The 27522-nt window shown below is 41.4% G+C and overlaps 1 protein-coding gene across 7 annotated transcripts in view; it reads right to left on the minus strand.

Moving 5' to 3' along the window:
- Positions 1 to 27522, minus strand: part of PDK1 (pyruvate dehydrogenase kinase 1) — an 84019-nt gene that overhangs the window by 26402 nt on the left and 30095 nt on the right. For 4 of the 7 annotated variants that reach the window (XM_033231122.1, XM_033231118.1, XM_033231121.1 and 1 more), the window contains 2 exons: positions 22913 to 23026; positions 19573 to 19857 (listed from right to left, as the gene is read on the minus strand). In XM_033231122.1, coding sequence (XP_033087013.1) covers positions 19717 to 19857; positions 22913 to 23026 — 255 coding nt within the window. In that variant the 3' untranslated portion in view covers positions 19573 to 19716. Of the gene's footprint in view, positions 1 to 18549; positions 18571 to 19572; positions 19858 to 22912; positions 23027 to 27522 lie in introns of those variants that run through there. The other 3 variants (XR_004441702.1, XR_004441701.1, XR_004441703.1) reach the window with 2 other exon arrangements.

The following is a 27522-nucleotide window of genomic DNA, read 5'->3' on the forward strand; positions in this document are numbered from 1 at the left end:
GATAAACATCAGTGACTGGAAATGACCTTCAGACAGTGTTTAGCATCTGTCACCAATCTGACAATACTGTGTTCATCAGGTGCCGATGGCTTAAATCACACTCTGGCGTATTTCAGCTGAATGTCCGTCTGGAAAATAAATTTACTGTATTAACTGAAATTCCACTCTTCGTGTAGGTATTTGTCATATATTTGAGAAAAAGGTAAAAAGAATGGCAATCACATGATAACAACCTAAGTCTTTCTTCAAAGTGCACACAGTCTTTTGCGATACTTCATTCAGCCAAGTATTTGTGCTCTTCCTCATTCAGTGTAAGGCAGCTTTCAATTTGCTTAGAAGGCAACACTGGAAGGTTAGAGTTCATCAGAAACATAGAGTTTTAAAATGTGAGTTCAACTGAATAAATCTGAATTTCTGTAGGAAGAATCAAAACACCTATTTAAATATTGCAATATATAATAATCATTTTAAAGTATTTGATTAAACCTGATAGGTTTTCCAAAATGAAAAAAAATCAGCTCTAAAACCAAAGCTGATTTTTAGAAAATTGAAAACATAAACCAGCCCTATCTATAATATAATTTCTCTAGAACTTTATCTTAGTCATTTAAAAATAACTATTAAAAATACAACTGCTATCTTAATCTGAAATAAGTTAAAACATTTTAAAATATGAATTGTAGCTTAAAAGAAACAGTGGATGGAAAAGTAGAGAAAGAAATGCCAATTCCAGTCCAAAGCTTTATTGGCCAAATTTTCTTAGAATGAATTTTACCATTTATGAATTCTTGTAAACAAATGTATAATGGAATACTGAAAGACTTTGCCTAACGTGGCATTATGGACTGCTGGTGTGATGCTACTGTAATGTAATAATTCTTAAATTGTTGCCAAGTGCTGTGTTTGCCTTAAAATTTTCTTTTGTGTGTCTTGAAAACTGTAGTATTGAAGGTATTGACAGTGTGCAAATGCTGGGCATGCTTGACATGAGATAATCGGTTTCATTTTTACAAAATTGCAATATAACTATGCAAGTGTTTACTAAAAGAACAAAATAAGAAAGTTACAGGATTAAAATAAATTATGGGGTGAAAGTTATGGGAAAAAAAAAGTAAAAATGTTGTGACAAAAAGATTCTGGCAAAAATAAAAAAAGTTTATGAAAATTATACCAAAAAAGTTATGAAGTTACAGGATTTTTTAAAGAAGGGATAAAATAAAATGGCCTGGCTCAATGTAAGCACTTTGAGGCTGAGACGGGCGGAAAAGGTCAAGTATCGAGACCAAACACGGTTCTCTACTAAAAAAAAAATTACCGGAAAACAAGGCTGAGACAGAAATGGCGTAAAGGAGGCGGAGCTTGCAGTGATGAGATCCGCCACTGCACTCCAGCCTTGCGACAGGCGAGACTCCGTCTCAAAAAATAAAAATAAAAGAAAAGCAGGCTCCTGTAAGCAAAGCCTGGAGAAGTGCGGATGAAGTCCACGCCACCATGTCCCTACCACCCCTTCCCAGTCACCCCTTTACCATTAGGGTAGCAAGACAAGACCTCTGTCTAATGGGGAAGACAAACAGACCCTTTGCCACCTTGACCAGGGCTGAGTCCTTAAATTTCTGGATGATGATGATTGTTATTGAAGAGCCAGAGGCTGGTGGAGCTGGTTTGTTTGGAGGAGGCCTGATGGCCTCCCTACTCTCACCAAAGCAACTTTTCCCTCAGGGGGCTCCCATCTTCTTATTCAGAGAGGCAGCTGAGGCGGGACAGGGTGGCTAACTGTGGACCAGGCGAGGGTACGGGCTGCTGGGGTGGCCCCCTTCCCCGTGTACATACTGTGTCTGTGTAACATTTTGTAGATTCCAGAGCGTAGGGCCGCCCCTGTATCGTACCTAGCAGAGGTTGAAGCTGGCACATGGGGAGGAGGTTCTAAAATTATTTGTGGCTGGGAAACTTATTTATTGCTAGCATAGGACAGAGGAAGGAGGCGGGATGGGTCGTGGCTCCCTGGTGGTGTGATCGCAGCTCACTGCAACCTCCAACTCTCATGCTCAAGTGATCCTCCCACCTCAGCCTCCCAGGTAGTTGGGAGTATAAACATATACTACTATGCCTGGCTAGTTTTTAAATTTTTTTGTACAGAAAAGGTCTTGCTATGTTGCCCATGCTGGTCTTGAACTCCTGGCCTGAAGTGATTCTCCCATCTTGACCTCCCAAAGCACTGGGATTACAGGCATGAGACATTGCTCCTGTCCGTAAGGTTTTCTCTTTATTACCGTTTTGTTTTGTTTTGTTGTTGTTAGAAAGTCTTGGTCTGTTTCCCAGACTGGAGTGCAGTGGTGCAATCTCAGCTCACTGCAACCTCCGCCTCCTGGTTCAAGCAATTCTCATGCCTATAGCCTCCTGGGTTACAGGTATGAGCCACTGCACCTGGCTAATTTTTGAATATTTAGTAGAGACAGAGTTTTGTCGTGTTGGCCAGATTGGTCTCCAGCTCCTGGCCTCAAGCAATCCACCCTCCTCAGCCTCCCGAAGTGCTGGGATTACACGTGTGAGCCACTGCTCCTGGCTAAGAACCCATCTCTGTTTAAATAAAAGAAGAAAATTCAGAATATGTGGAATACAGAACACCAAAGGCCAAAGTTATTTACCTCTTCTGAGGTAATATGTGTAAACAATTTGTTATATATCCTTTCAAGTTCGTACTTGCTATGCATATATATACATATACACAAGTATACGTTGACACATTCCCCCTTCCCTGCTGTCGTGCTATTAGTCTTCGTTTTGTAGAAAGTGGACCAACTCTATGTTCTTTGCTGGCCTGTATTTCTCCTATTCAGTGATGTGTTACGAATATGTGTTTAAGTCAATTTATGCAACTCTTTAACACCATTTTAAAAGGTTATGATACACGATCATATGAAGGTATTGCAATTTATTCCAACAGTTCCCTTTTGCACGTTTAAAAATTTCCATTAATTTGCCAGGGTGAACATTCTCATGTCACGGCTAAATCCTTTTGTATGGACATCCTTAATTATTCCCTTAAGTTAAACATTTAAATAAAGTTGTTAGATTAGTCTCATTTCTTAAAAAGTTCTTAATTGGTAGTTTATATGTAACATTGTAGTTTTATATGTACTTGCAAATAGCTATAGTTCCTGTAAAAAAAAAGTGATAAAATTAAACTTTAACATATGCCAAAAATATTTTGACTTAGCGCTTCATTAAGCGCATGATTACAGTCTCTGTATCTTTTGATTTACCTTTCTATCTTTACAATTTTCACCCGAGACACTTAGAGGTCACACAGTAAATTAAGATTTTCTTTTTTTAATAATCTTCATCTTTCTAAATTTGGTGAGTCACAATAAGTTATTTTGGGGTTGTTGAAAGCTGTGGCTCTGTTCTAAACTTGAGCCCAGAAATCATGCCACTTACAAAATATGCTTTGTCTTCCAACATCAGAGTGTCTGGTAGAAGGTGACAGTTCTTGGAACTTAAAAAATCTAAAAGGACAGGAACAGAATCTGGAAAATATTTCTGTTTCTGATAATATGGCTGAGTAGGTACTGTGCAAACCCTCTCTCATAAAATAGACATGCTGGATAGTCCTTGCCAAGATATACTTGAACTTGCCATAAAAGAAAAATCCAGACTCTCTAAGAATGAAGATGAAGTGAAAATCAGAAGGCTACTGTGAGAATAATGGGGAAGTAGCCCGTTATCAAGGTATGTGTGCACGTGTTCAATAAAAAGCTTCAAACTTAAAAAAAGTTGAGATAATTAATATTGCCCTACATATACACATCATCAACAATTTTTCATTCATGGCATGGCCAACTTTGTTTTTTAAAGGTGGGGTTTTGCTGTGTTTGCCCAGGCTGGAGTGCAGTGGCATGATCTTGGCTCACTGCAACTTCTGCCTCCTGGGTTCAAGCAGTTCTCCTGCCTCAGCCTCCCGAGTAGCTGGGATTACAGGTACCTGGCACCACATCCGGATAATTTTTGTATTTTTACTAGAGATGGGGTTTCACCACGTTGGCCAGGCTAGTCTTGGACTCCTGACCTCAGGTCATCCGCCTGCCTTGGCTTCCCAAAGTGCTGGGATTACAGATGTGAGCCACTGCACCTGGCCACAGCCAGCTTTGTTTCATTTATATTCCCACTTCATTTATATACATTCCTTCTTCCTCTGAATTATTTTGAAGTAAAACCTATAAACATACCATTTTTTAATTACCATGTATCTGTAGAAGACAAACAATTTTTAAAAATAAATATATTTGCAATGCCATTAAATACCAAAAAAGTAATACATTTGGGAAATAGCCATAAATCCAGAGTTCACACTTTCTTGACTTACTCATAAGTGATTTTTTCTAGGTTATCTATTTCAATCAGATACCTGTTTGCTCATATTTACATTCCTAACTGAACAATGTCTAAACTTAAACTGACAGAAAATGCAGGTGATCTTGTGACCAAATGCCTTGTGCAAGGAAAAAACTTGAAACTGCAAGAGGAGTCCCTCCAAATATAGAAAGGACCAGTATTTTAAGAGAGATGTTAATTAAAATGTGGTAATGTAAGGAGCAGAGCAGGAAGAACCTTTCAGTCGAAACTTACAACAAGTCAATTTCATAGTTTCCGTGGTCCTTCCACAACAACCTCTGGCATCTGTTTTCTCTACAATGGCGGTAACAATAGTAGCTATTTCAGAGCAGGAAAAGGCTTAGAGCAGTGCTAGAAGACGGTCCTGGCTATATAAAGTTTAGTTGTTTGTATATTGTAACAAACCTACTTTTTTTTTTTTTTTTGTCAGTAACAGATTTCTTTTGGAAAAGTAGCAGCCTCCTGTCCGGGGAGTTCTGCAGTTCCCACTAAGTGAATATTGGTGTCTGCTAATCTTTGCCTCTGTTTCTCTCAATAACATACTGTCAAGCTGTTCCTTGATTCAGCCATTTTATTTACTTTTTCTTTTTCCCTTCCCCTTTTTCTGAGACACAGTCCCTCTCTGTTTCCAGTCTGGACTGCAGCAGCGCCATCATGGCTCACTGCCACCGCTACCCCGGTCTCAAGCAATCCTCCTCCGACAGACTTCACAGTAGCTAGGACTACCCCCGGGGCCCACCACGCCCTGCTCATCACTGTGGTTTTTATTTTTCCGTTGAAACCGGGTTTGGGGCCAGACTCAGTGACTCATGCCTGCAATACCAGCACCCCCGAAGGCCAAGGCCGGTGGATCACCCGAGGGGAGGAGCTGGAAACCAACAGCCCGACCAACATGGAGAATCCCAGTCTCTACCAACAAAAAATAAAAAACTAGTCGGGCATGGTGGTTCACGCCTGCAATCCCAGTCCCTCAAGAGGCTGAGGCAAGAGAACCACCCAAACCCAGGAGGCAGAGGCCGCGGGGAGCGGAGGCCCCGCCACTGCACTCCAGACTGGGCAACAAGAACGAAACTCCGCCTCAAGAATGAAAAAAAGAGAGAGACAGACTAGGTTTCGCCATGTTGCCCGGGCCGGTCTGGAACTCCTAGCTAGGCTCAAGCAATCCGCCACGCTCAGCCTTCCAAAGACCTGGGATCCCAAGCGTGAGCCGCCACGCCAGGCCAATCTATTCCTGTCTGATTAATAAATTGGGCCTTAGGGACTGGCTCAGGCCTGCAATCCCAGCACCCGGGGAGGCCGAGGCGGGCAGATAACCTGAGGTCAGAACATTGAGACCAACCTGAGCAACATGGAGAAACCCCATCTCTAACAACAACAACAAAAATATATAGATACATAATTAGCCGGGCGTGGTGGCTCACGCCTGCAATCCCAGCCACTAGGGAGGTTGTGGCGGGAGAACCACCCAAGCCCAGGAGGTGGAGGCGGAGGCTGCGGGGAGCCGAGACCCTGCCACTGCACTCCATCCTGGGCAACAAGAGCGAAGCTCCCTCTCAAACCAAAAACCAAAAAAAAAACCAAAAAAATCAGAGACTCAATTTCACCATGGTGCCCCGGCCGGCCTTAACTTCTAGGCTCAAGCGATCCGCCCCGCTCGGCAGTCCGAAGTCCTGGGATCACAAGCGTGAACCGCCATGCCAGGACGATCTGTTCCTTTCTGATTAATAAATTGGGTCGTGTGCGCTGGCACATGCCTGCAATCCCAGCACCCCGGGAGGCCGAGGGGGTGGATAACCTGACGTCGGGAGTTTGAGACCAGCCTGACTTACATGGAGAAACCTCGTCTGTGCCAAAAAAAAAAAAAAGAACGAAATTAGCCAGGTATGGTGGTTCACGCCTGCAATCCCAGCCACTGGGGAGGCTGAGGCATAAGAACCACCCAAACCCGGGAGGCGGAGGTCGCGGAGAGCCCAGACCATGACATTACACTCCAGCCTGAGCAACAAGAGCGAAACTTCGCCTCAAAACAAACAAAACAGACCTAATTTCACCATGTTGCCCAGGCCAGTCTGGAACTCCTAGGCTCAAGCGATCTGCTGCGCTCAGCCATCCTACATCTGGGATCAAAAGCTGTGAGCCACCACGCCAGGCCGATCACGCCTACTAAGTAATCCCAGCACTTTGGGAGGTCTAGGTGGGTGGATCACCTGAGGTCAGGAGTTTGGAGACCAGCCTGGCCAACACGATGAAACCCCGTCTATACCAAAAATATTAAAAAATTAGCCGAGTGCGTGGCGGGCGCCTGTAATCCCAGCTACTCAGGATGAGGCAGGAGAACCGCTTGAATCTGGGAGGCCGAGGTTGCAGTGAGCTGGGATAGCGCCACGCACCCAGCCTGGGTGACAGAGTGAGACTCCGTCTCAAAACCTGAGGTCGGGAGTTTGAGACCAGCCTGACCAACAGGGAGAAACCCCTTATGTATCAAAAAAAAAAAAAAAAAAAAAAAAAAAAAAAATTTAGCAGGCTATGATGGCTCCCGCCTGCGATCTCAGCCACTTGGTAGGCTGAGGCAGGAGAACCACCCAAACCCAAGAAGCAGAGGCCACGGGGAGCTGAGACCCAGCACTGCACTCCAGCCTGGGCAACAAGAGCGAAACTCCGCCTCAAAAACAAAAACAACAACAAAAAACAAACCAACAAAAAAAGGGAGACCCGGTTTCACCATGTTGCCCAGGCTCAAGCGTCCGTAACGCTTGGCCATCCAAAAGTCCTGGGATCACAAGCGTGAGCCACCACGCCAGGCCAATCTATTCCTTTCCGATTAATACATTGGGCCTTACTCACTGGCTCACGCCTGCAATCCCAGCAGCCACGGAGGCCGAGGAGGGCAGATAACTTGAGGTCGGGAGTTTGAGACCAGCCTGACGAACATGGGGAAACCCTATCTCCACCAAATAAAAATAAAAATAAAAAATACAAAACGAGCCCGGCATGGTGGCTCACGTGCGATGTCAGCCACTCAGGAGGCTGAGGCAGGAGAACCACCCAAACCCGGGAGGCGGAGGCCGGATGAGCTGAAACCTCACCATTGCCCTCCAGCCTGTGCAACAAGACCGAATCTCTGCCTCCAAAAAAAAAAAAAAAAAAAAAAGTGACCGGGTTTCACCATCCTGCCCAGGCCAGTCAGGAACTCCTAGGCTCAAGGGATCTGCGGATAACCTGAGGTCAGGAGTTTGAGACCAGCCTGACCAACATGGAGAAACCCCGTCTGTACAAAAAAGGAAAAAAAAAAAAAAAAGTAGCCTGGCATGGTGGCTCATGCCTGCAATCCTGGCCACTTGGGAGGCTGAGGCAGGAGAACCACCCAAACCCGCAGGCGGAGGCCGCAGGGAGCTGAGACCGCACCACTGCACTCCAGCCAGGCTAGAAGAGCGAAACTCCACCTCAAAAATAAATAAAATTATAATAATAATAAAGAGACCGGGTTTCACCATGTTGCCCCAGACCGGTCTGGAACTCCTAGGCTCAAGCGATCTGCCGCGCTCGGTTGTTGAAAGTCCAGGAATCACAAGCGTGAACCAACACGCCAGGCCGAGCTATTATTCCTTTTTGATTAATAAATTGGGCGGTGCACGGTGGCTCACGCCTGTAATCCCAACAACCCGGGAGGCCAAGGCCAGCGGATAACCTGAGGTGGGGAGTTTGATACCAGCTTGATATACATGGAGAAACCCCTCTCCACCAAAAAATAAATAATTAATTAATTAAAATACAAACTGAGCCAGGCATGGTGGCTCATGCCTGCAATCCCAGCCACTCAGGAGGCTGAGGCAGAACCACCCAAACCTGGGAGGCTGAGGCCATGGGCAGCCGAGACCCCACCATTGCACTGCGGCCTGGGCAACAAGAGCTAAACTCGCCTCCAGAAAAAAAAAAAAAAAGAGAGACCGAGTTTCACATGCTGCCCAGGCCGATCTGGAACTCCTGGGCTAAGAGCATCCTCCCTGGGATTATCTTAAAGTGTAGTTGGACAAAGTAAACTAGCCCCAAAACTTTTTGAAAACCCCTCATGTATAGGTGTTCCTAAATGATAAAATTGTGTTGCTTATTTTAAATATTTTGAAGTTTATAAATATTTTGAAGTTCAAATATTTTGAACTAATTGAGTTGCTTATCTTAACTATTTTGACATTTATAAAACTGGTAGCATGACATTTTTTGAAATATTTAACAACACACAGTATTTCTTATAAACTTCATCCACACTCATGTATGTAGCAGTAGTTAACTCATTTTCACTGCTGTGTAGTATTGCATTGAATAGACTTTCCACAATTGATCTATTTTTTCCCATTCTTCCCTCACTCAACTCCCCGGATTCCTTCTATAATCTCTGTGAAAAATTTTATTTCCCAAAGATGGCACAACAACATTCCTCATACCATGTGCTCTTCTCTTTGTGACATTGCCACTATCCCATCAGGAAATGGAGTTTAATTCCCTCTCCTTGAATCTAGGTGGGCTTGCGACTGCTTCAACCAATAGAGCATTGCAGAAGTGATGCTGTGTGACTTCTGAGGCTAGACCGTAAGTCTTATGATAATGCAGTTTCCACGTTGTTCACCAGAACACTCATGCTCTTAGAGCTCTGAGTCACCATGTAAAAAGTCCAACTACCCCAGGGCCACCATATTTTGAGGAAGCCACGCCACATGGAAAGCCCAGTGTGTGCACACTGCAGTTGTCAGTCCTGATTTTCAAATCAGTGCCGCCCAGTTGTCAGGAATATCAATGGAAGCGCTTGCTGATGTTCCAGGCCCCATCCTTTGAGTCACTCCTAGCCTTTGAGTCTTCTCAACTGAGGTCTCAGATATCCTAGAGCAGAGACTAGCTAACCTCCTTGTGCTCAATCCACAGTCCTAATCTATGGGCACAACTGTAAACAACTATTAATAAGTTTTAGAGTAGTTTGGTATACAGTTAGCTATACCAACCAGAACTGTTTCTTAGTAATGCCCATCCTCTGGGCCCCATATCTACCTGGGAAAAATCATCCCCTTGCCTTCAAGGTCCCTCTAACTTTATCAACCAATGTTCTTTTCTCTAATACCCACCATAGCTCTTTCTAACTAAATCAGCTCATAATTCTTTATGAAAATGTTATAAAAACTCCGTACTAAAATCTTTTCTCTGCCTCCACCAATTTCACAGGATTCTAGGCCTCCTGCTCAAGCAGAACCACCTTTCAACCATTTGCCACTCACTTCAACGTTTAGTTTCTCTGAAGACTTCTTAACCTTCGAGTAAATTTGTCTTAACAGGTTCTCCCAGTGTGGTCCACAGATGGCCTGCATCAGAAGCACCTGGGTCCTTATTTAAAATACAGGTTCTGGGCAGCACCCCACCCATACCGAATCAAGGTCACTGCATTTGTGGCAAGCGCTCAGGTGTGCCTTAAGCATCCCAGTGTTTAAAAATCATGAATCTCTTGGCAATTATTTAAAGGGGGTGGGAGGTCAGGGCATGTAGCGCTTGGTGTAAACTTGAGAAAAAGAGACCTGGGAGAACTCAGACAGAAATTCTTTTCCTTTTGCCAAGTAAAGCAATTAAAACTCCAGTGCTCTATATCTCTAGCTCCGTTTCTTTTCCCAGGCACTATAAAACCATGACCCCAAAGTGATATAGCAGATGCTAGGAAAGCATTGCAAGCCTTGAACTTCAGGTAACAAATAAATGAATAAATGAAATAATGTAGAACTGACGTCTACAAATCATTACAAATGAGGTTCTGATTTTCAGATCATGGTATGGGTTAGTGTCAAGGATGGGGAATGTATTTATAACTTTCAATGATATTTTAAATACCTAATAGTCATATACACAAACATGCATGACTAACCATGAGCTCACTTACCCCAGGCATGGGTATTTCACTAATGCTAAACAATCCCTCTGTGGAATTGCTCTCTCATTGTGCACCTTCATAAACATTCTTTCAGTTCTGTTTTCTTGTTTCCAAAGTTTGTTGTTTATAGATGTGTATATACCCTACCTTACTTCACAAAGGATTTTGAATATTTATTGCATGTGTATATAAAAACAAGTACAGCCCGGGTACGGTGGCTCATCCCTGTAATCCCAGCACAAAGCAGGCAGATTACCTGTGGCCAGGAGTTCAAGACCAGCCTGACCTACACAGGGAAACCCTGTCTCTACTAAAAATACAAAAATTTGCCAGGCGTGGTGGTGCGCGCCTGTAATCCCAGCTATTCAGGAGACTCAGGCAGGAGAATCTGTTGAACCCCAGAGGCAGAGGTTGCAGTGAGCAGAGATCATGCCACTGTACTCCAGCCTGGGTGACAGAGGGAGACTCTGTCTCAAAAACAAAAACAAACCAAAAAACAAGTAATAGGTGGCAAGAATGCTTCCGTCCTCAAGTCAGCTGTTTCCCAATATTAGAGGAGCAGAAGCAAAGAACCAGGATTCCCCCATCCCTGTTTATTGAGAAAATTATAAAAGTTGCCTGTCACTGAACTTGTCATGTAATGATCTAATAGTGTTTGAATATAACATTAAGAAATATGTTCTTAGCTCTGTTCATGCCAATGTTATAAGCTCCTCTTTCCCAACCACCATTTACTGTTTGTGTTCTTCTTCTAAGCCACTACAAAATGTGCATGTAAAAGGCAGGAAAGCAAGAAATAAAGGAAAGAGGAGACAGGGAGAGGAAAATCTGAAGTAAGAAGAATTCCTAAATAGAGAAATCTCTCTCTTATGTTATAAGAATCATTGAATTCTCAAATCTCAGAGATGAGTCACTAGAATGCTGCATCAACTTGCCACTTGCCTTGTGTGATTTTCTCCTATACAGCGCTCTGTTTACACAGACATCTCCCAGTAATTTATAAGTGCTGGGAAAGTACAGATAAAGTGTATTTTCATTAGTGAACCTTAAAATGATGGCAGTTGCTACACATCCTTTAAGTTCTCTGTCAGAGAATTTCTCTTTTAATGAGACATAAAAGAGTTCACTTTGCAACAATGAGCTATAAAAATAGTAACCACAAAAGCAGCAAAATGAATTTAATGCTTAAAAAAATACAGATCAGCCGGGCCGGTGGCTCAAGCCTATAATCCCAGCACTTCGGGAGGAGGAGGTGAGACGATGGCTTGAAGCCAAGACCAGTTGAAGTTCAAGTTCAAGACCAGCCAGGTCAATATAGCAAGACCCTGTCTCCATACAAAATTTAGAAATTAAGTGGGTATGGTGGTGCGTACTTGTAGTCCCAGCTACTAGAAGGGCTGAGGTGGAAGAATCATTTGAGTCCAGAAGTTTGGGGCTGCAGCGTGCTAAGATTACAATACTGCACTCCAGCCTGGACAGCAGAGTGAGACCCTGTCTCTAAATACACAGACACACACACACACATACACAGACACACACACACAGACATACACACACACAAAGACACACACACACACACGTACCTACATACAGATCACATGTATTATTTCATTTGATCTTCACAGCAACCCTATAATATAAATGAAAAAAGAAATTATACTTTCAGATTTTTTTACATGTGTTCTCTCTTTTTCTTGACATATACTCTCTTCTGATATCTACATAACTTCCTCCCTCACTTCTTTTTTTGTTTGTTTGTTTGAGAATGCATTTGAATTTATTCACCAGTTCCCAGGCTAAATACATGTTTATGTTCTTTTTCTCATTATATAAAATCCTGAAACTGAACGTAGCTCTCCTAAGAAAGAGGAGCCAAGAACCATCCTCCCCTTATCTAATATACAGTGAAAGTGTGGTTTTTAAAAGTAATATTCCTATTAAGGAAATCCCAATTTCACCAATTTTTAGCAATCACAGTACTCTACTGATTTATGTTAAGTTTATGGCTGATACAAACACTAAGAGCTTTTCTTTGCATGCCTGTGATGCCAACGCATGTTTCTACCCTGTACTAGAATCTGTTTTGTTTCGTTTCCTAATTTAGAAATATTAATTTAATATATGCATATGGAAATTATTTCCAATGTGCAACAGGGAATTCAGTGAAAATGAAGATGCCCTTCAACCACTGAATCAAGAGTTTCCCTGTTTCTTTCTCTAAAATTGACCATCATTACTAACTTCTTGATATGCTACCAGAGACGGTATCTGTCTCTCCCAAAGCCTCCCCTAAATAAAAAACTCTACTATTTTTATAAAATCCAACTTATCATATTTATCTTTCATTGACTGGCTTTTGGTATTTTATCTAAAAGCTTATCACCATATCCAAGGTTATTTCATTTTCTTGTACGATCCCTTGGAGTTTTATAGTTTTGCATTTTACATTTAGGTCTGTGATTAACATTGAGTTCATTTCTGTGTAAAATGTAAGGTCTGTGGCTAGATTCTTTTTTTTTCTTTTTTTTTTTGCACATGGGTGTGTCCTCCAATATTTCTAGCACTGTCTGTGCTGAAAGCTTGTCAATTCTCCATTGAATTGTCGTTGTTTTTTCAAAGGTCAATTGACTCTATCTGTGTGAGACTATTTCAGAACATCTATGTGTCTATTTTCTTTTTTTAATACTTTAAGTTCTAGGGTACATGTGCATAACGTGCAGGTTTGTTACATATGTATACTTGTGCCATTTTGGTGTGCTGCACCCATCAACTCGTCATTTACATCAGGTATAACTCCCAATGCAATCCCTCCCCACTCCCCGTGATAGGCCCCAGTGTGTGATGTTCCCCTTTCCGAGTCCAAGTGATCTCATTGTTCAGTTCCCACCTATAAGCGAGAACATGCGGTGTTTGGTTTTCTGTTCTTGCGATAGTTTGCTGAGAATGATGGTTTCCAGCTGCATCCATGTCTCTACAAAGGACTCAAACTCATCCTTTTTTATGGCTGCATAGTATTCCATGGTGTTATTACCTATTCAGAATTCTCCCTTGACTACTCAAAAAAAAAAAAAAAAAAATAGTACGCCATCTCCTAGTCTCCCCCTCACCCTCTTACTCTGCTTTAATTTTCCCCATAGCACTTTTGCCATATGACAAAGTGTAGTTTTTGTATGCTTTCTCTACTTGGATGTAAACTCCATGGTGGTGGTAATTTAGTTTGTTTGCTACTATTTCTCCAGTCCCAAAAGAGCACCTAGCACATAGTAGATGCAAAATAAACAAATGAATGCATTATTCCCATTTCATGAAGAACAAGTCAGGAAGTGTGGGCTTAAGAGATTTGACCAACATGGCACATCTAATGAATGGCAGATTAGTTTCTGCATCACAGGTGTAAATTCCAAGTCCCCCTATATTTTCAGGACCATCAGAAAGAAACTGTGTTAACTTGATGTACACTATTGACTTCACCGGCATTAATTTCTGGAATAATGTGGACCTTCTTTTGCTGCTTCACGAGTGTTATCTGGAGAAAAAAATGAAAGCAGGCCACGTTTCCTGATACTGGATAGGACGGTAGGAAAACATCTAAGCTGAGCCATAGGCAGGGCAATCTGCAGCCCACCAAGAAGTGATGCACATTTCCTTGGTGTCAATCCTACTTCCATGCTCCCTAAACAAGCTTTTTACAGATTATTTCAAAGCACTCTTTGCCAATAAGCAAACAGTGATTTCTTCCACAATGATAGCAGCTTGAGATATGATGCAATTAAGATAACAAAAACCGTTGGCTATTCTCACAGTGCACCATTTAGCAGTATGACAGGTATGCGATATCCCATGAACACTAGCAAGGGGAACAGCCTTTGTAAATGGGTCCAACAATTGCTGTGCTTTCATCAGATTGTAAGTATAGCAATAAAGGAGTCCTCATGTAATTTTAGACAGTACTTTCCCTTGGCCTTTCAAGATGACTAACATACTTCTTCTTCTTCTTCTTTTTTTTTTTTTTGAGACGGAGTCTTGCTTTGTCGCCCAGCCTGGAGTGCAGTGGCCGGATCTCAGCTCACTGCAAGCTCCACCTCCCAGGTTCACGCTATTTTCCTGCCTCAGCCCCCCGAGTAGATGGGACTACAGGTGCCCGCCACCTCGCCCGGCTAGTTTTTTCTATTTTTTTTTAGTAGAGACGGGGTTTCACCGTGTTAGTCAGGATGGTCTCGATCTCCTGACCTCGTGATCCGCCCGTCTCGGCCTCCCAAAGTGCTGGGATTACAGGCTTAAGCCACCGTGCCCGGCCGACTAACACATTTCTAACACTAAACACAATTTAATTTAACCTAACTCACTTAGAAATAGTAAACTCTCTATTCACTACCATCCTATTAGCTTATTAACAGCCTATCCTCTATTAACCAACACTTTCAAACAAATCGTAGTAGTGAATGTTAAAATTGCAAGAGGCTTAAGAAATCATCTATTAAAAGTCCATTATTTTAAAAGAAATTTTTACTAACTTATCAGTTACACCCAGTCAGGAAGCAGTGCAGTCAGACTAGCACCCTCAATGTGCTTTCTACTGCACACAGTAGGACTGCACTTTGCACAGGGTCTGCCATTCCAAGAAAACTGTTAACTGGATGGATATGAATTTAATGGCCTTGAAGCCTGCAACATCACGAAGTAATTTTGAATGATTGGTAAATCATTGGGAGGAACATACATTAAATGATCTTCATTACACTATTTACGTTCTTTAGATAGTGTTTGATCTCTGAGAATTTATAATGTCAGTACAGGTTATATATAATAAATGTTATTAATGAAAATGTTTGGTCAAGCAGTACAATCAATTTTCTGACCAAATCTGAAGGTATAATTTTTTTTTTTTAATTACAAAGTCGGAAGCCAGTAAGGAATCTGAAAGGCTAGAACACTGATCTAGAATTACGTCAGCTAATACCTATTCTATAATAATGTATTCTTTAAATTCACAAACATACACTAACCAACTCCCACGTGCCAGAGTGGAAAACCTTTATTAGCTGTTCACTAAACCATTTCCCTCTTCCTTCTAGGCACAGCTAGACTACTCTTCCCAGACTCCATTGCAGTTAGCCATAGCTGCATGACTGAGTTCTGGTCACTGGGCTATCAGAAGCAGTGATATATGCCATAACACTCTTCCATGTGTGATCCTCCATTTACCTTCCTCATCTTCCAACCAGATGCAGGAAATCTAGTGAAACTCTCTAGGAGCTCCAGGAGACAGGAGAGCCACAAGGTGGAAGGAGCCCAAAGTCACATGTGCAGGAGAGGAATGTAAGTGCCATGGAAACACAATGGAGTATCTTAGGAAAGGCTTTCCAGAAGCTCTGGTAGCAGAGATGGATATTGAATTAAGGTTCAAATGGTAAGAAAAGAAAGCAAAGTCCCCTTAGACAGAAGAGAAAGCATACATAGAACTTTAGATGTGAAAATACTAGATGACATTTCAGCACCAACAAGTTGTCTAAAGTAACTGGCATATGTAGTAAAACACAGGCAAAGCTCTGAATCTTAAAATAAAAATTGAGCTGTGGAAAGATTATGAAGAGGCTTGTGTGCCAAGTCAAAGAATTTAGACTTTACCCTATAGGCAGTAGAATCCAGGGAAAGGCTTTAAAACTGGGAAGTGACATAAACAAAACTATCCATTAGAAGGTAAACGCTGGTGCCCTGTGGAAAAGAACTTGAAGAGGGAAGCTGGCATGAGAAGGAGGCAAGTATTAGACTATTGGAAAAGTCCAGGCAAGAGGCAATGCAAGGAAGGATTCAGGCTGCATCAGAAGAAATTGATACAAAAACAGATACAAGAGACCGTAATATTCAAGTATCTGTTAGGTGTAAGCCAGTGGTCCCCAACATTTTTGGCACCAGGGACCAGTTTCATGAAAGACAATTTTTCCACAGACTGGGGTGGGGGAGGATGGTTTTGACATGATCCAAGTGCATTACATGTATTGTGCATTTTGTTTATATTATTATTACATTGCAATATATAATGCAATAATTATACAACTCACCATAATGTAGAATCAGTGGGAGCCCTGAGCTTGTTTTCATACAACTAGACAGTCCTATCTGGGGGTGATGGGAGACAGTGACAGATCATCAGGCATTAGATTCTCATAAGGAGCATGCAACCTAGATCCCTTACATGTGCGGTTCACAATAGGGTTTGCAACCCTGTGAGAACCTAATGCCGCTGCTGATCTGACAGGAGGCAGAGCTCAGGCAGTGATACGATTTGGCTCTGCTTCCCCACCCAAATCTCATCTCAAATTGCATTCCCCACATGTTGAGGGATGGACCTATAATCCCTACATGTCAAGGGAGGGAGGTGATTGGATGACGGGGGTGGTTTCCCCCGTGCTGTTTTCACGACAGTGAGTGAGTTATCACGAGATCTGATGGTTTTATACAGGGTTCTTCCCCTTTCGTGAAATTTAGTGCAAGCCCCCTAACTACCAATTTTTTGGATGCTTACAAAATGTTGAGCCTTGATGGTGGAAGAGGATTCTATTTAAAAGAGATGATCATATTTTTAAAAGGCTAAACTGACTCAGTTTATTTTCAAAATAAGGGTTGATCCATGTTTTCAGTTTATTGTCATACAGAAAACATTTTATAAAATAAGGTAGACTTCCACTTCAACATATTCACGTAAAAACATCACAGTGCAAGAAAGTGATCACAATTAAGCATGAAGACATCAAAAGCCAGCCAGTATTTTAACTACAGAGCAGAATATTCTTGCTGTCCCTTCCTAGAAAATGTTGGCACATTCATTAACTGCTCAGGTTACAAAAATCACTTCGTGTCCACTTCTTGTCCTTCAATATATTTTCATAACTACACTGTGTTACATTAATGCTGGTGGACAAAATAGCTCCTGTAAAATCTAAAACCTTTCAGGTAGCACAAAGATTTAGAACCAACTAGGAGAAAGCTCTCCCAGAATATTTTTGTATGTAATTTTCTGTCCATTACCACAATAACAGAGTAAAAAGCTGTTTTACCTTAAAAATAAGCTAAAGGAAAATAATTTCATTTTTCCTTTAAAACATTTCTTAGCTTTTAAATAGAGAGAAAAAGTTTTAATTTTCTTGAGGGAGAATATTTCATAAGTAAAAACATCAAATGTTGTACAAATGTTTCATTTAGGAAACAAATACTTAGATTCAAAGGATTCTAAAACATTTCATCATTATAAGAAAAGTGTAATTTAAAGCTAAAAAATTGTAATACATCAAACTAATATAAATTACTCATTAACATGTTCTACTGTTTTTCACAAAATCCATGATTAAGGAATAGTGGGCTAGCTGAGACATTTTCCCCAACATTTGGTCACATTAGCTAAGAAGCTCGGGGCAAAGGATGCCTCCTCTGAATCAGGATCTTGGCCTCTTAAATGAGGGCACTGGACTAACTGCCTATTCACTAACTGCCTCTGATCCACACATTTATCACAATTGTTCATCTTACATAATCCTTCCAAGGATGAAGTGTTTCAACTCAATGGATTTTCCAGACAAAGCTCTCCCATTTAAGTGGCAAAACTCTTCTTTAAACTTAAAAAATTTTTACTTTAAAATGTTATGTCCAATGTATTTTCCTGCCACCTTAAAAGATGTTGAGGGGTAACTAACAACAAGTCTCTAAATGACACAGTCTCGTGGACTTGCCAGCTGATGACAGGATCTGCAGATACACCTCAGGGTCTGCTCCAACTCTGAGCAACTCTGGGCCACACTGAGTGAGAAAGACAATGATACCACCTACACTGCATCGCTTTGTTTCAAAGACCAATAGAGTTATAATATATCAAAGTGTTTGTAAAGTACAAATTACCATACGAATGCAAAGGACTGCTCTAATAAACCTAAGCAAACTTCTCCCTGATAACGAAATCTGGATAGTTTTAGAAAATATATGTTGTTTGTCAAAACTTGTGCAATAGGCTATGTGTGGTGGCTCACGCCTGTAATCCCAGCACTTTCAGACTCAGGCAGGAGGATTTCTTGAGCTCAGGAGTTCAACACTAGCCTGGGAACATACCGAGACCTCATCTCTATAAGAAATAAAAAAACTAGCTGGGTGTGGTAATGCACAACTGTAGTTCCAGCTATATGGGAGGCTGAGGTAGAAGGATTACTTGAGCCCAGAAGATTGAGGCTGCAATGAGCCTTGATCATGCCACTGCACTCCATCCTGGGCAAAAGAGCGAGACCCTGTCTCAAAAAAAAAAAAAAAGAAAAAGAGAAAGAAAAAAGACTTGAGCAATGATGGCTCCGATGCTTTGGTTACCAGGCATTTTGTTCTTCTGCTTCTAATTATGCTTCTAATTGCACCAGGTGTGGGATTCAGTTTCTGTCTTCTCGAGTCTATAAATCTGGCTTTAAATAGGTGGAAACCAAAACCTACAGATCTGTTACTTTAGTAAATGCTGTGTCATCACTACTTACTTTGAAAGAGTGGTTCCCAACCTAGGGTAGGCATCAGACTCATCTAGGAAGCATTTTTAAAAGTGAGATTTCTAGGCTCTAGTCCTAGGGATTCTGATTCAGTATATCTGGAGTAGGACACAGAAAAACTATTTTTTTCCAAAAGCTTTCTAGGTAATCTCAACAAGCAATCAGTTCGGTTTTGGAGACATATTACTTTGCCCTCAATTTCTTCTCTATTTTAGTAGCTGCTAGTTCATTTGTTTTCAGTATAAAAATTTCCCCTTGCATTAATCACAAGTACACTTAGAACAGATGGCCCATGATTTTGGCATAGATCCACAGAGAGATAGTCATTACACTTCTTTACAATAAAATTTAAAAATGATAAATTAACCTCATAGCTAAGACAACGCACATAGACGCCGAATGGTGGCTGGTTCTGTGATTACAGGGCAACTGTTTTCTGCTTTATTTGTAGTCAGTCACTGATAAACACGAAGACCATATTACTACTGAATCAAGATGGCAGAACTCCTCCAAATAACAGGAAGATGGCTAACCAGCTAATCAATATTATTTAGAAAATGTTTCTAGCAAACAAAGTATTTCTTAAAAAAAAAAAAACTAGTTTCCTATAGAAACCCAAAGATTTCCACACTTCTGAAGTCTACCACAAAGCAAAAAGTTGACCAAAACTACAGTTGTTTAAAAATATGTTCAATTGCTGTGAAATATAAGTGTAAAACAGGTGCGATTTCATCCTTTAGGAGGTTTAATGGGCACAAATGGAATTCAGTTTCCATTTATTCTACTCAAATAGTTTTGTGAAAACGACAAATGAAGTATTTGGTATAATATAGTTCTGAACATCATACCTTCCAAATTTAATACAAAAGCCACATTTGGATTTTCCGGATGTCCCAAGTGTGTCTAGGCACTGCGGAATGTCGTCATGTCTTTGGGTTCTCTGCTGGGGACGCACCAGTCATCAGCCTCGTGGTTGGTGTTGTAATGCTTCCAGGCAGCTTTGTTATACACTGGGAGTCTTTCTATTGAGTCTGTTGACAAAGCCTGAAAAAAAAACAAAACAAAACCTAAGACCTATTAAGTCTGGCATTTTTTAGAATTCATTATTTGAGAAAATAGAGAATGGTAAAAAGGTTATGACAAATTAAATAACATTCTATTAGTATCTTATTAATCCTTATACCACCTACATATACTTTTAAATGGTATGTATATTTGAAATGTCTTATTTATTAAATCTATGGCACTGACTGATGTGCAGGTTGACTGACTTTGTTGCTTACAGTAGTTTCCAACCATCCTGGAAGCTGCTGGATTGAAATTTTACACAAAACATGACCCAGATCAGAGTTGGCAAACTGAAGAAGTTGGTTAAATGTAAAAACATACAAATCGATATATGTATCTTAATATATGTATATAAATTTAATGAACTCTTTTAATTATTTACTAGAATAGTTTTTTTTTTTCAGTATAGTCACTGTGTTTTAAAAAAACTCATCACAAGCCAGGCACAGTGGCTTATGCCTATAATCCCAGTGCTTTGGGAGGCTTACACAGGAAGATTGCTTGAGCCCAGGAGTTGGAGACCAGCCTGGGCAACATAGCAAGATCCTGTCTCTACAAAAAATAAAAATATCAGCTAGACATGGTGGCACACGAGTGTAGTCCTAACTACTTGGGAGACTGAGAGAGGAGGATCACTTGAAGCCCAGGGGTTCAAGGCTGTAGTGAACTGTGATTGTACCACTGCACTCTGGCCTGGCAACATAGCAAGACACTGTCTCTATAAATACATAAAAATTTCAAAACTCATAACATTATTAATAAATATAAATCTATGTCTAAGGCATCTTGGCTTTTTTGTGAACATTTCTTGGCCCTGGGTTTGAACCTGCGTCTTCTCCAGCCTCCAATTTCAGTCACTGTGCACAAGATTTCATGCATCATGCATTATTTCATGTTTTCAATATATTATTACCATTAATTCTCCATTGTATTTCCTGAAAGTCACTGGAACCCGAGGTAAACTACGTTTCTGGTTATCTTCTTCAAGTTAGGATTTTTCAGCAGTATTTCCACCCCAGGCCAAAGACATTTCCTAAGATGCAGAACATCCTGAACCAGAAAATCTCATTCTGATAATGCTAAAGTCTTTTTTTTATTTTTTTGAGACGGAGTCTCGCTCTGTCGCCCAGGCTGGAGTGCAGTGGCGCGATCTCCACTCACTGCAAGCTCTGCCCCCGGGATTCACGCCATCCTCCTGCCTCAGCCTCCCGCCTCAGCCTCCCATGTAGCTGGGACTATAGGCGCCCGCCACCTCGCCCGGCTAATTTTTTGTATTTTTAGTAGAGACGGGGTTTCACAGTGTGAGCCAGGATGACCTCCTGACCTCGTGATCCACCCGCCTCGGCCTCCCAAAGTGCTGGGATTACAGGCGTGAGCCACCGCGCCCGGCACTAAAGTCTTTGATGTTGACAATTTTAATGATTCTCTAAGACTTCTTGTCTTCTATTTTCTCTAAGGTAGAACTAAAAACCTTTCACCTCCATATTCTCTCTAAATATTCCAGAATTTCTTGATCTATAGGCTAGATCGAGCTTGTCCATCCATGGCCCACAGGCCGCATGCAGCCCAAGAAGGCTTTGAATGAAGCTCAACACATTTGTAAATTTTCTTAAAACATTACGAGATATTTTTTTGCAATTTTTTTTAAAGCTCATCAGCTATCGTTAGTGTGTTTTATGTGTGGCCCAAAACAGTTGTTCTTCCAATATGGCCCAGGGAAGCCATAAGATTGGACACTCCTGGGCTAGATCAAAATGTTGTATTTCATCATAAAAATACTGCATTGGGCCAGGCACGGTGTCCACGCCTGTAATCCCAGCACTTTGGGAGGCCAAGGCAAGTGATCACCTGAGGTCAGGAGTTCAAGATCAGCCTGGCCAACATGGTGAAACCCCATCTTTACCAAAAATACAAAAATTAGGTGCCTGTAGTCCCAGCTACTCAGGAGGCTGAGGCAGAACCGCTTGAACCCGGGAGGCGGAGGTTGCAGTAAGCCAGGATCATGCCACTGCACTCCAGCTTAGGTGATGGAGCAAGACTCCATCCAAAAAAAAAAAAAAATTGCATTGATGTTGCCCTTTTTCCTCACAATTGACATGGTTAAAAAAACAAACAAAAAATACCATCTGGAAAGAATTTAGTCTCTTCAGATTTTTCCAATATAAATTCTTCAACATTTCCTATAAAATAGATGCCATCTAGTGGCCAGAACAAGAAACTAGAGTCACTAAATCAGGCATGAACAGTCACCAGTTAGCCAAAGGGGAACGATGGAACCTAGTGTTTTTCCAACCACGTAAAAATGTATGGATCCCTCCTTAATGCATGGAACACTCCAGGAAAGCAAACTAAGTGCTTCTGTGTCCATCAGGTAAGCTATATGCTTACCAAGAGTCACTTGTGCTTGTTCCCAAATCTGTTTGTACAGTTCTGTCATTATAATTACAAAATCTATTACATTAGCAAAGATAAAAAAGGGAATATTTCTTTGAAAACTAAGATGAATGTTTTGGAAAGACTCCTGAAGGAAGGTCACATAAAACTTGCTGTCAAATCAGTCAGGAGGTATCTGTAAAGGACAGCATAAAAGTCCAAAAAGAGTATGCACTTGTTTGTTTAAAGATGCACTGTCAGTACAGCTTTTGCAAAAAAGACAATGTGACACTCCAATCTGCAGACCCACATACAAAGAAAAAGCCTTGTTAGTACATCAAAAGTTTGGTATATCAATGTTCATTCATGTGTTTTATGTTAAAATTAAACTTGTATGATATATAACTTATGATTCTCTACTTTAACCCAATTTTTTTCCTATTAATAGCCAGAGTCCTGATCACTCCAGGATACAAATCTCTTTCCTCATACTTGAGGGGATCATCTATCAAAACTGGTGAGAACCCAGGCAAAAAAACCATAATCTTTTTTTCTATGTAAACAGCATGTGGTAGAGTTAAATTTCATTACAGTTAAGTATGGGCATCTATTCTTATCATCAAAAGAAATATTAAATCAAGAAGACTACAGCTATTACCTTAATGTAGATAACTGCATCTGTCCCGTAACCCTCTAGGGAATACAGCTTCAGGTCTCCTTGGAAGTATTGTGCGTAAAGACGTGATATGGGCAATCCATAACCAAAACCAGCCTGTTTGATGAGAAAAACAAAATTCTATTCAGAGAGCCACACACGGAAATACTTTTCTAATTAAGATAGATGCCACTGAGGACCCTGGAGCTTTCAGAGCCTACATCTGAGAGATGCATTATATTTAATGTAATTAATATTTAAGCATTAATAATGATTAAGCTGAGGTTTACTCGAGTACTGTATCAGCTAACTTCCCTCTGGTCATTTAAAACTCTTTATTCTTTCTATAAAATGACTTGTGGTTGGTCTGGAAAAAGCATATTGCTTTTCCTTGCTGCCTGCTTGATCGTATTGTGTTCGGAATTGGTTCCTTCCAGTGGGTTCTTGGTCTGCGGACTTCTCCAGGAGAGGGGAGAAGAGCAGCATAAGTGGCTGGCAGAGGCAGGGAAAGACCAGCAAAAAGGAGAGAGAGAAACAGACAGAAAGTCAGAGAGACAGAGAAAGGAAGAGAGAGACAAACAAGGAGTCAGAGAGAAAGAAAGAGAAAGTCAAAGAGACAGAGAGGAAGAGACAGAGACAAAGAGGAAGTCAGAGAGAAAGACACAGAAAGTCAAAGAGAGAGGAAGAGACAGAAAGAGACAAAGAAGTCAAAGAGAGAGAGATAGTAGTAAAGAAAAAAACAGTGCACCATATTCCTTTACAAGCCAGGGTAAATTTAAAACCTATAATTGATAATTGAAGGTCTTCTCTGTAACCCTATAATACTCCAATACCACCTTGTTGTCCATGTAAACAAGGGCATAGCCGAAAGCACTGAGGCCACTGACAAACCATAGCTTTCCTATCAAAAATCCTTAACCCAGCGGGTTTCCTAACAGGGGATCTAAATCTGAAGGTCCAACCACACAAAGGAGGAACTCCCTTCAGGACAGGACGATAGATGTTTCTTCCCAGGCGATTAAGGGAAAAAGACACAATGGGTATTCAGTAAGTGATAAGGAAACTCTTTAGAAGCAGAGTTAGGAAAATTGCCTAATATTCGGTCTGCTCAAATGTGAGAGCTTAAGGTAGTCACAGAATCAGGAAGGAGCCACCTATACCAATTTTAAGTTAATACGGACTGAACGAGGTCTTATTAATAGCAAAGAATAATTGAAATCCCAAACTTACAAGGTTTTCAATAAAAGTAAAGTTTGCTAAAAGCTAACAGTGTAACATATATTATCCTAACTTCTAATCTTATGGAAATCAGACCCTACCAGTGCCCCTCAAAGCTCAAGTCCCTCAGCGCAGGGCCATACAACTAATACCCCTACTTACAGAGTTAGAAATGGCCACTGCTACAGGAACCGGAATATCCAGTTTATCTACTTCATTATCCTACTACCACAAACACTCAAAGGATTTCTCAGACAGTTTGCAAGAAATAACAAAATCTATTCTTACTCTACAATCCCAAATAGACTCTTTAGCAGCAGTGACTCTCCAAAACCGCCGAGGCCTAGCCCGCCTCACTGCTGAGAACAGAGAACTCTGCATCTTCTTAGGGGAAGAGTGTTGTTTTTACACTAACCAGTCAGGCATAGAATGAGATGTCACCCGGTGTTTACAGGAAAAGTATTCTGAAATCAGACAACGCCTTTCAAACTCTTCTATCAACCACTGGCGTTGGGCAACATGGCTTCTCCCCTTTCTAGGTCCTGTGACAGCCATCTTGCTATTACTCACCTTCGGGCCCTGTATTTTTAACCTCCTTGTCAAATTTGTTTCCTCTAGAATCAAGGCCATCAAGCTACAGATGGTCTTACAAATGGAACCCCAAATGAGCTCAACTAACAACTTCCACCGAGGACCCCTGGACTGACCCACTGGCCCTTTTGCTGGCCTAAAGAGTTCCCCTCTGGAGGCCACTACAACTGCAGGGCCCCTTCTTCGTCCCTGTCCAGCAGGAAGTAGCTACAGCGGTCATTGCCCAATTCCCAACAGCAGTTGGAGTGTCCTGTTTAGAGGGGGGATTGAGAGGTGAAGCTGGCTGGGCTTCTGGGTCCACTGATGGAATTACTCCATGTGCTATCACCATCCGAAAGTAGGCTGCCATGTTCCTACTACAATCCCTGTTAGGGTTGGAGGGCAGACCTGAAAGACTGGGTGAAAGTAAACCCTTCCAGCATGGGCAGTGGCAAAAAGTGGCTGGCTTGTTAAAGATTTGGAAAGATCAAAACTGAGTGAAGGATGAGAAGGAGGTCTGGAAGAGAGATGTGTGGATGTTCCTCTCTGGACTTAGAGTGTAAAGCTGGCCTATCCATGCAAAGACCCACCAGAAGGTATCCACAGGGAAGAAGCCTTCAGTAACCAGGTGGACAAGAAAGTCACTCTTGTGGGCATCTGCTGGCCTTTTGCCAGCTACCCTACTGCCTGCTGACTGGGACCATCTACAAAGTGATGTCAGCAGAAAGGAGGCTCTGCAAGAAATTAGTAACAGTCTTAGCCTTGTTAAAGGGCATGCAGATGTATGGGGGAGCCTGTTCAGGTCAAGCCTCCTGTTTTCTTAAAAATTCACATACATTTTATACCCTAAAATAACAAACACTTACTTGGCATTTACCACGAGCCAGGCACTATAAAAAGCATTTTTACATATATCAACTCACTGAATTCTCACAATAACTCCATTTTTCTAACCGGGGAAACTGTGGCCTTCAGAGGTCAATAATTTTCCCAAGGCTGCACATCTAAGATGCAGCAGTATCAGAAATGGAACCAAAGAGTTTAGATCCAGAGTCTGGACTAGCTCACTATGCCACTCTCTACAAAAATTCTACAATATTCGTTTACTACAAAAACAGCAGCTCCTGTCTCTTCCTCTACTTTTTAGCATAAAACTAGACTTATGAAAGGATGCTCATGCTTATCATTTGACATTGTCTGTCTGCCCCTTGACATATGGATGCCAACTCCTGGAAGCCATGTATCTCAATTGGAGAAGGACATTACTAGAGCAAGCATTTCAACTATAGTACAGCTGTAGCCATAGAATTTGTGGTATGCATCTGGTAAAACTGAGAGGTGAAGTCAGCTGGGCTTCTGGATCGGGTGGGGACTTGGGGAACTTTTCTGTTTAGCTAAGGATTGTAAACGCACCAATCAGCACTGTGTCTAGCTAATCCAGTGGGGACTTGGAGAAGTTTTGTGACTAGCTAAAGGACTGTAAACGCACCAATCAGCACTCTGAATCTAGCTAAAGGTTTGTACACGCACCAATCAGCACTCTGTCAAAATGGACCAATCAGCTCTCTGTAAAACAGATCAATCAGCTCTCTGTAAAAGGGACCAATTAGCTCTCTGTAAAATGGACCAATCGGCAGGATGTGGGTGGGGCCAAATAAGGGAATAAAAGCAGGCCACCCAAGCCAGCAACAGCAACCTACTTGGGTCCCCTTCCACGCTATGGAAGCTTTGTTCTTTGCTCTTCACAATAAATCTTGCTGCTGTTCACTCTCCGGGTCCGCACTGCCTTTATGAGCTGTAACACTTACTGCACAGGTATGCAGCTTCACTCCTGAAGCCAGCGAGACCATGAACCCACCAGGAGAACAAACAACTCCAGACGCACAGCCTTTATGAGCTGTAACATCCACCACGAAGGTCTGCAGCTTCACTGCTAAAGCCAGTGAGACCACGAACCCACCGGGAGGAAGAAACTCCAGACACATCTGAACATCTGAAGAAACAACCCCTGGACACAACATCTTTAAGAACTGTAACACTCACCACGAGGGTCTGTGGCTTCACTCTTAAAGTCAGTGAGACCAAGAACCCACCAATTCCGGACACAAAACTATCAGAATAAAGTTCTAGTAACTTCCTAGGAAGGGGTCTAAAATAGATCTATCTTGTACTATATCCCATCATGTTACAGCATAATTCTACTGGAAATGTCAGAGAAGTTTCCAAGTCAAGAAGAATAGAGCTCTTCTAGAGTTACAGACAAAATTTTGACAACATACTTTCTGTGGGGGAGTTAGAACATAAACATAAGGATGGAATCAATTCAAAAGTTGATCCTATTAAACCTGAAAATAGGTGGAACTAAGATTAATAAAAACACCATCAAACAAATTATAATTTAAGCCTTCAGGTTGGTGATTGAACAGATTAGAATTTTAGTCTTATTTTTCAGTCTAGGATATGAGATCATTCTAATGACAAATACTTGAGAAAAAAGTAAACACTAAAAAGTAATTCAGTGTTGACCAAATACTGCTAAAACCAGTAATTTATTCCCCATATTAGAAATAATGTGGTTAACCACATTTTGAAAAATGGTTTTACACAGGAAAACTACCGCTATATCATGATCAAACGTTGTAACAAGAACTGCAGATCTCTGTCTCGTGCCCATTTCAGTTGGAAAAAAAAAGTGTTCTGAAGGTTGTTTAAATGTAGGGGAAAGTGTGCATTTCTAAGAGCTTCCTTCTTCCTTATGGAGTACCCTACATGATGGCTTAACTTACTTATTTGGCAGCTAGAGCATATGGAAGGCCATTGACAGA

Source organism: Trachypithecus francoisi, unplaced genomic scaffold, assembly GCF_009764315.1.
Source record: "Trachypithecus francoisi isolate TF-2019V2 unplaced genomic scaffold, Tfra_2.0 Lachesis_group13, whole genome shotgun sequence".
In the NCBI taxonomy this organism is placed as follows: Eukaryota; Metazoa; Chordata; class Mammalia; order Primates; family Cercopithecidae; genus Trachypithecus; species Trachypithecus francoisi.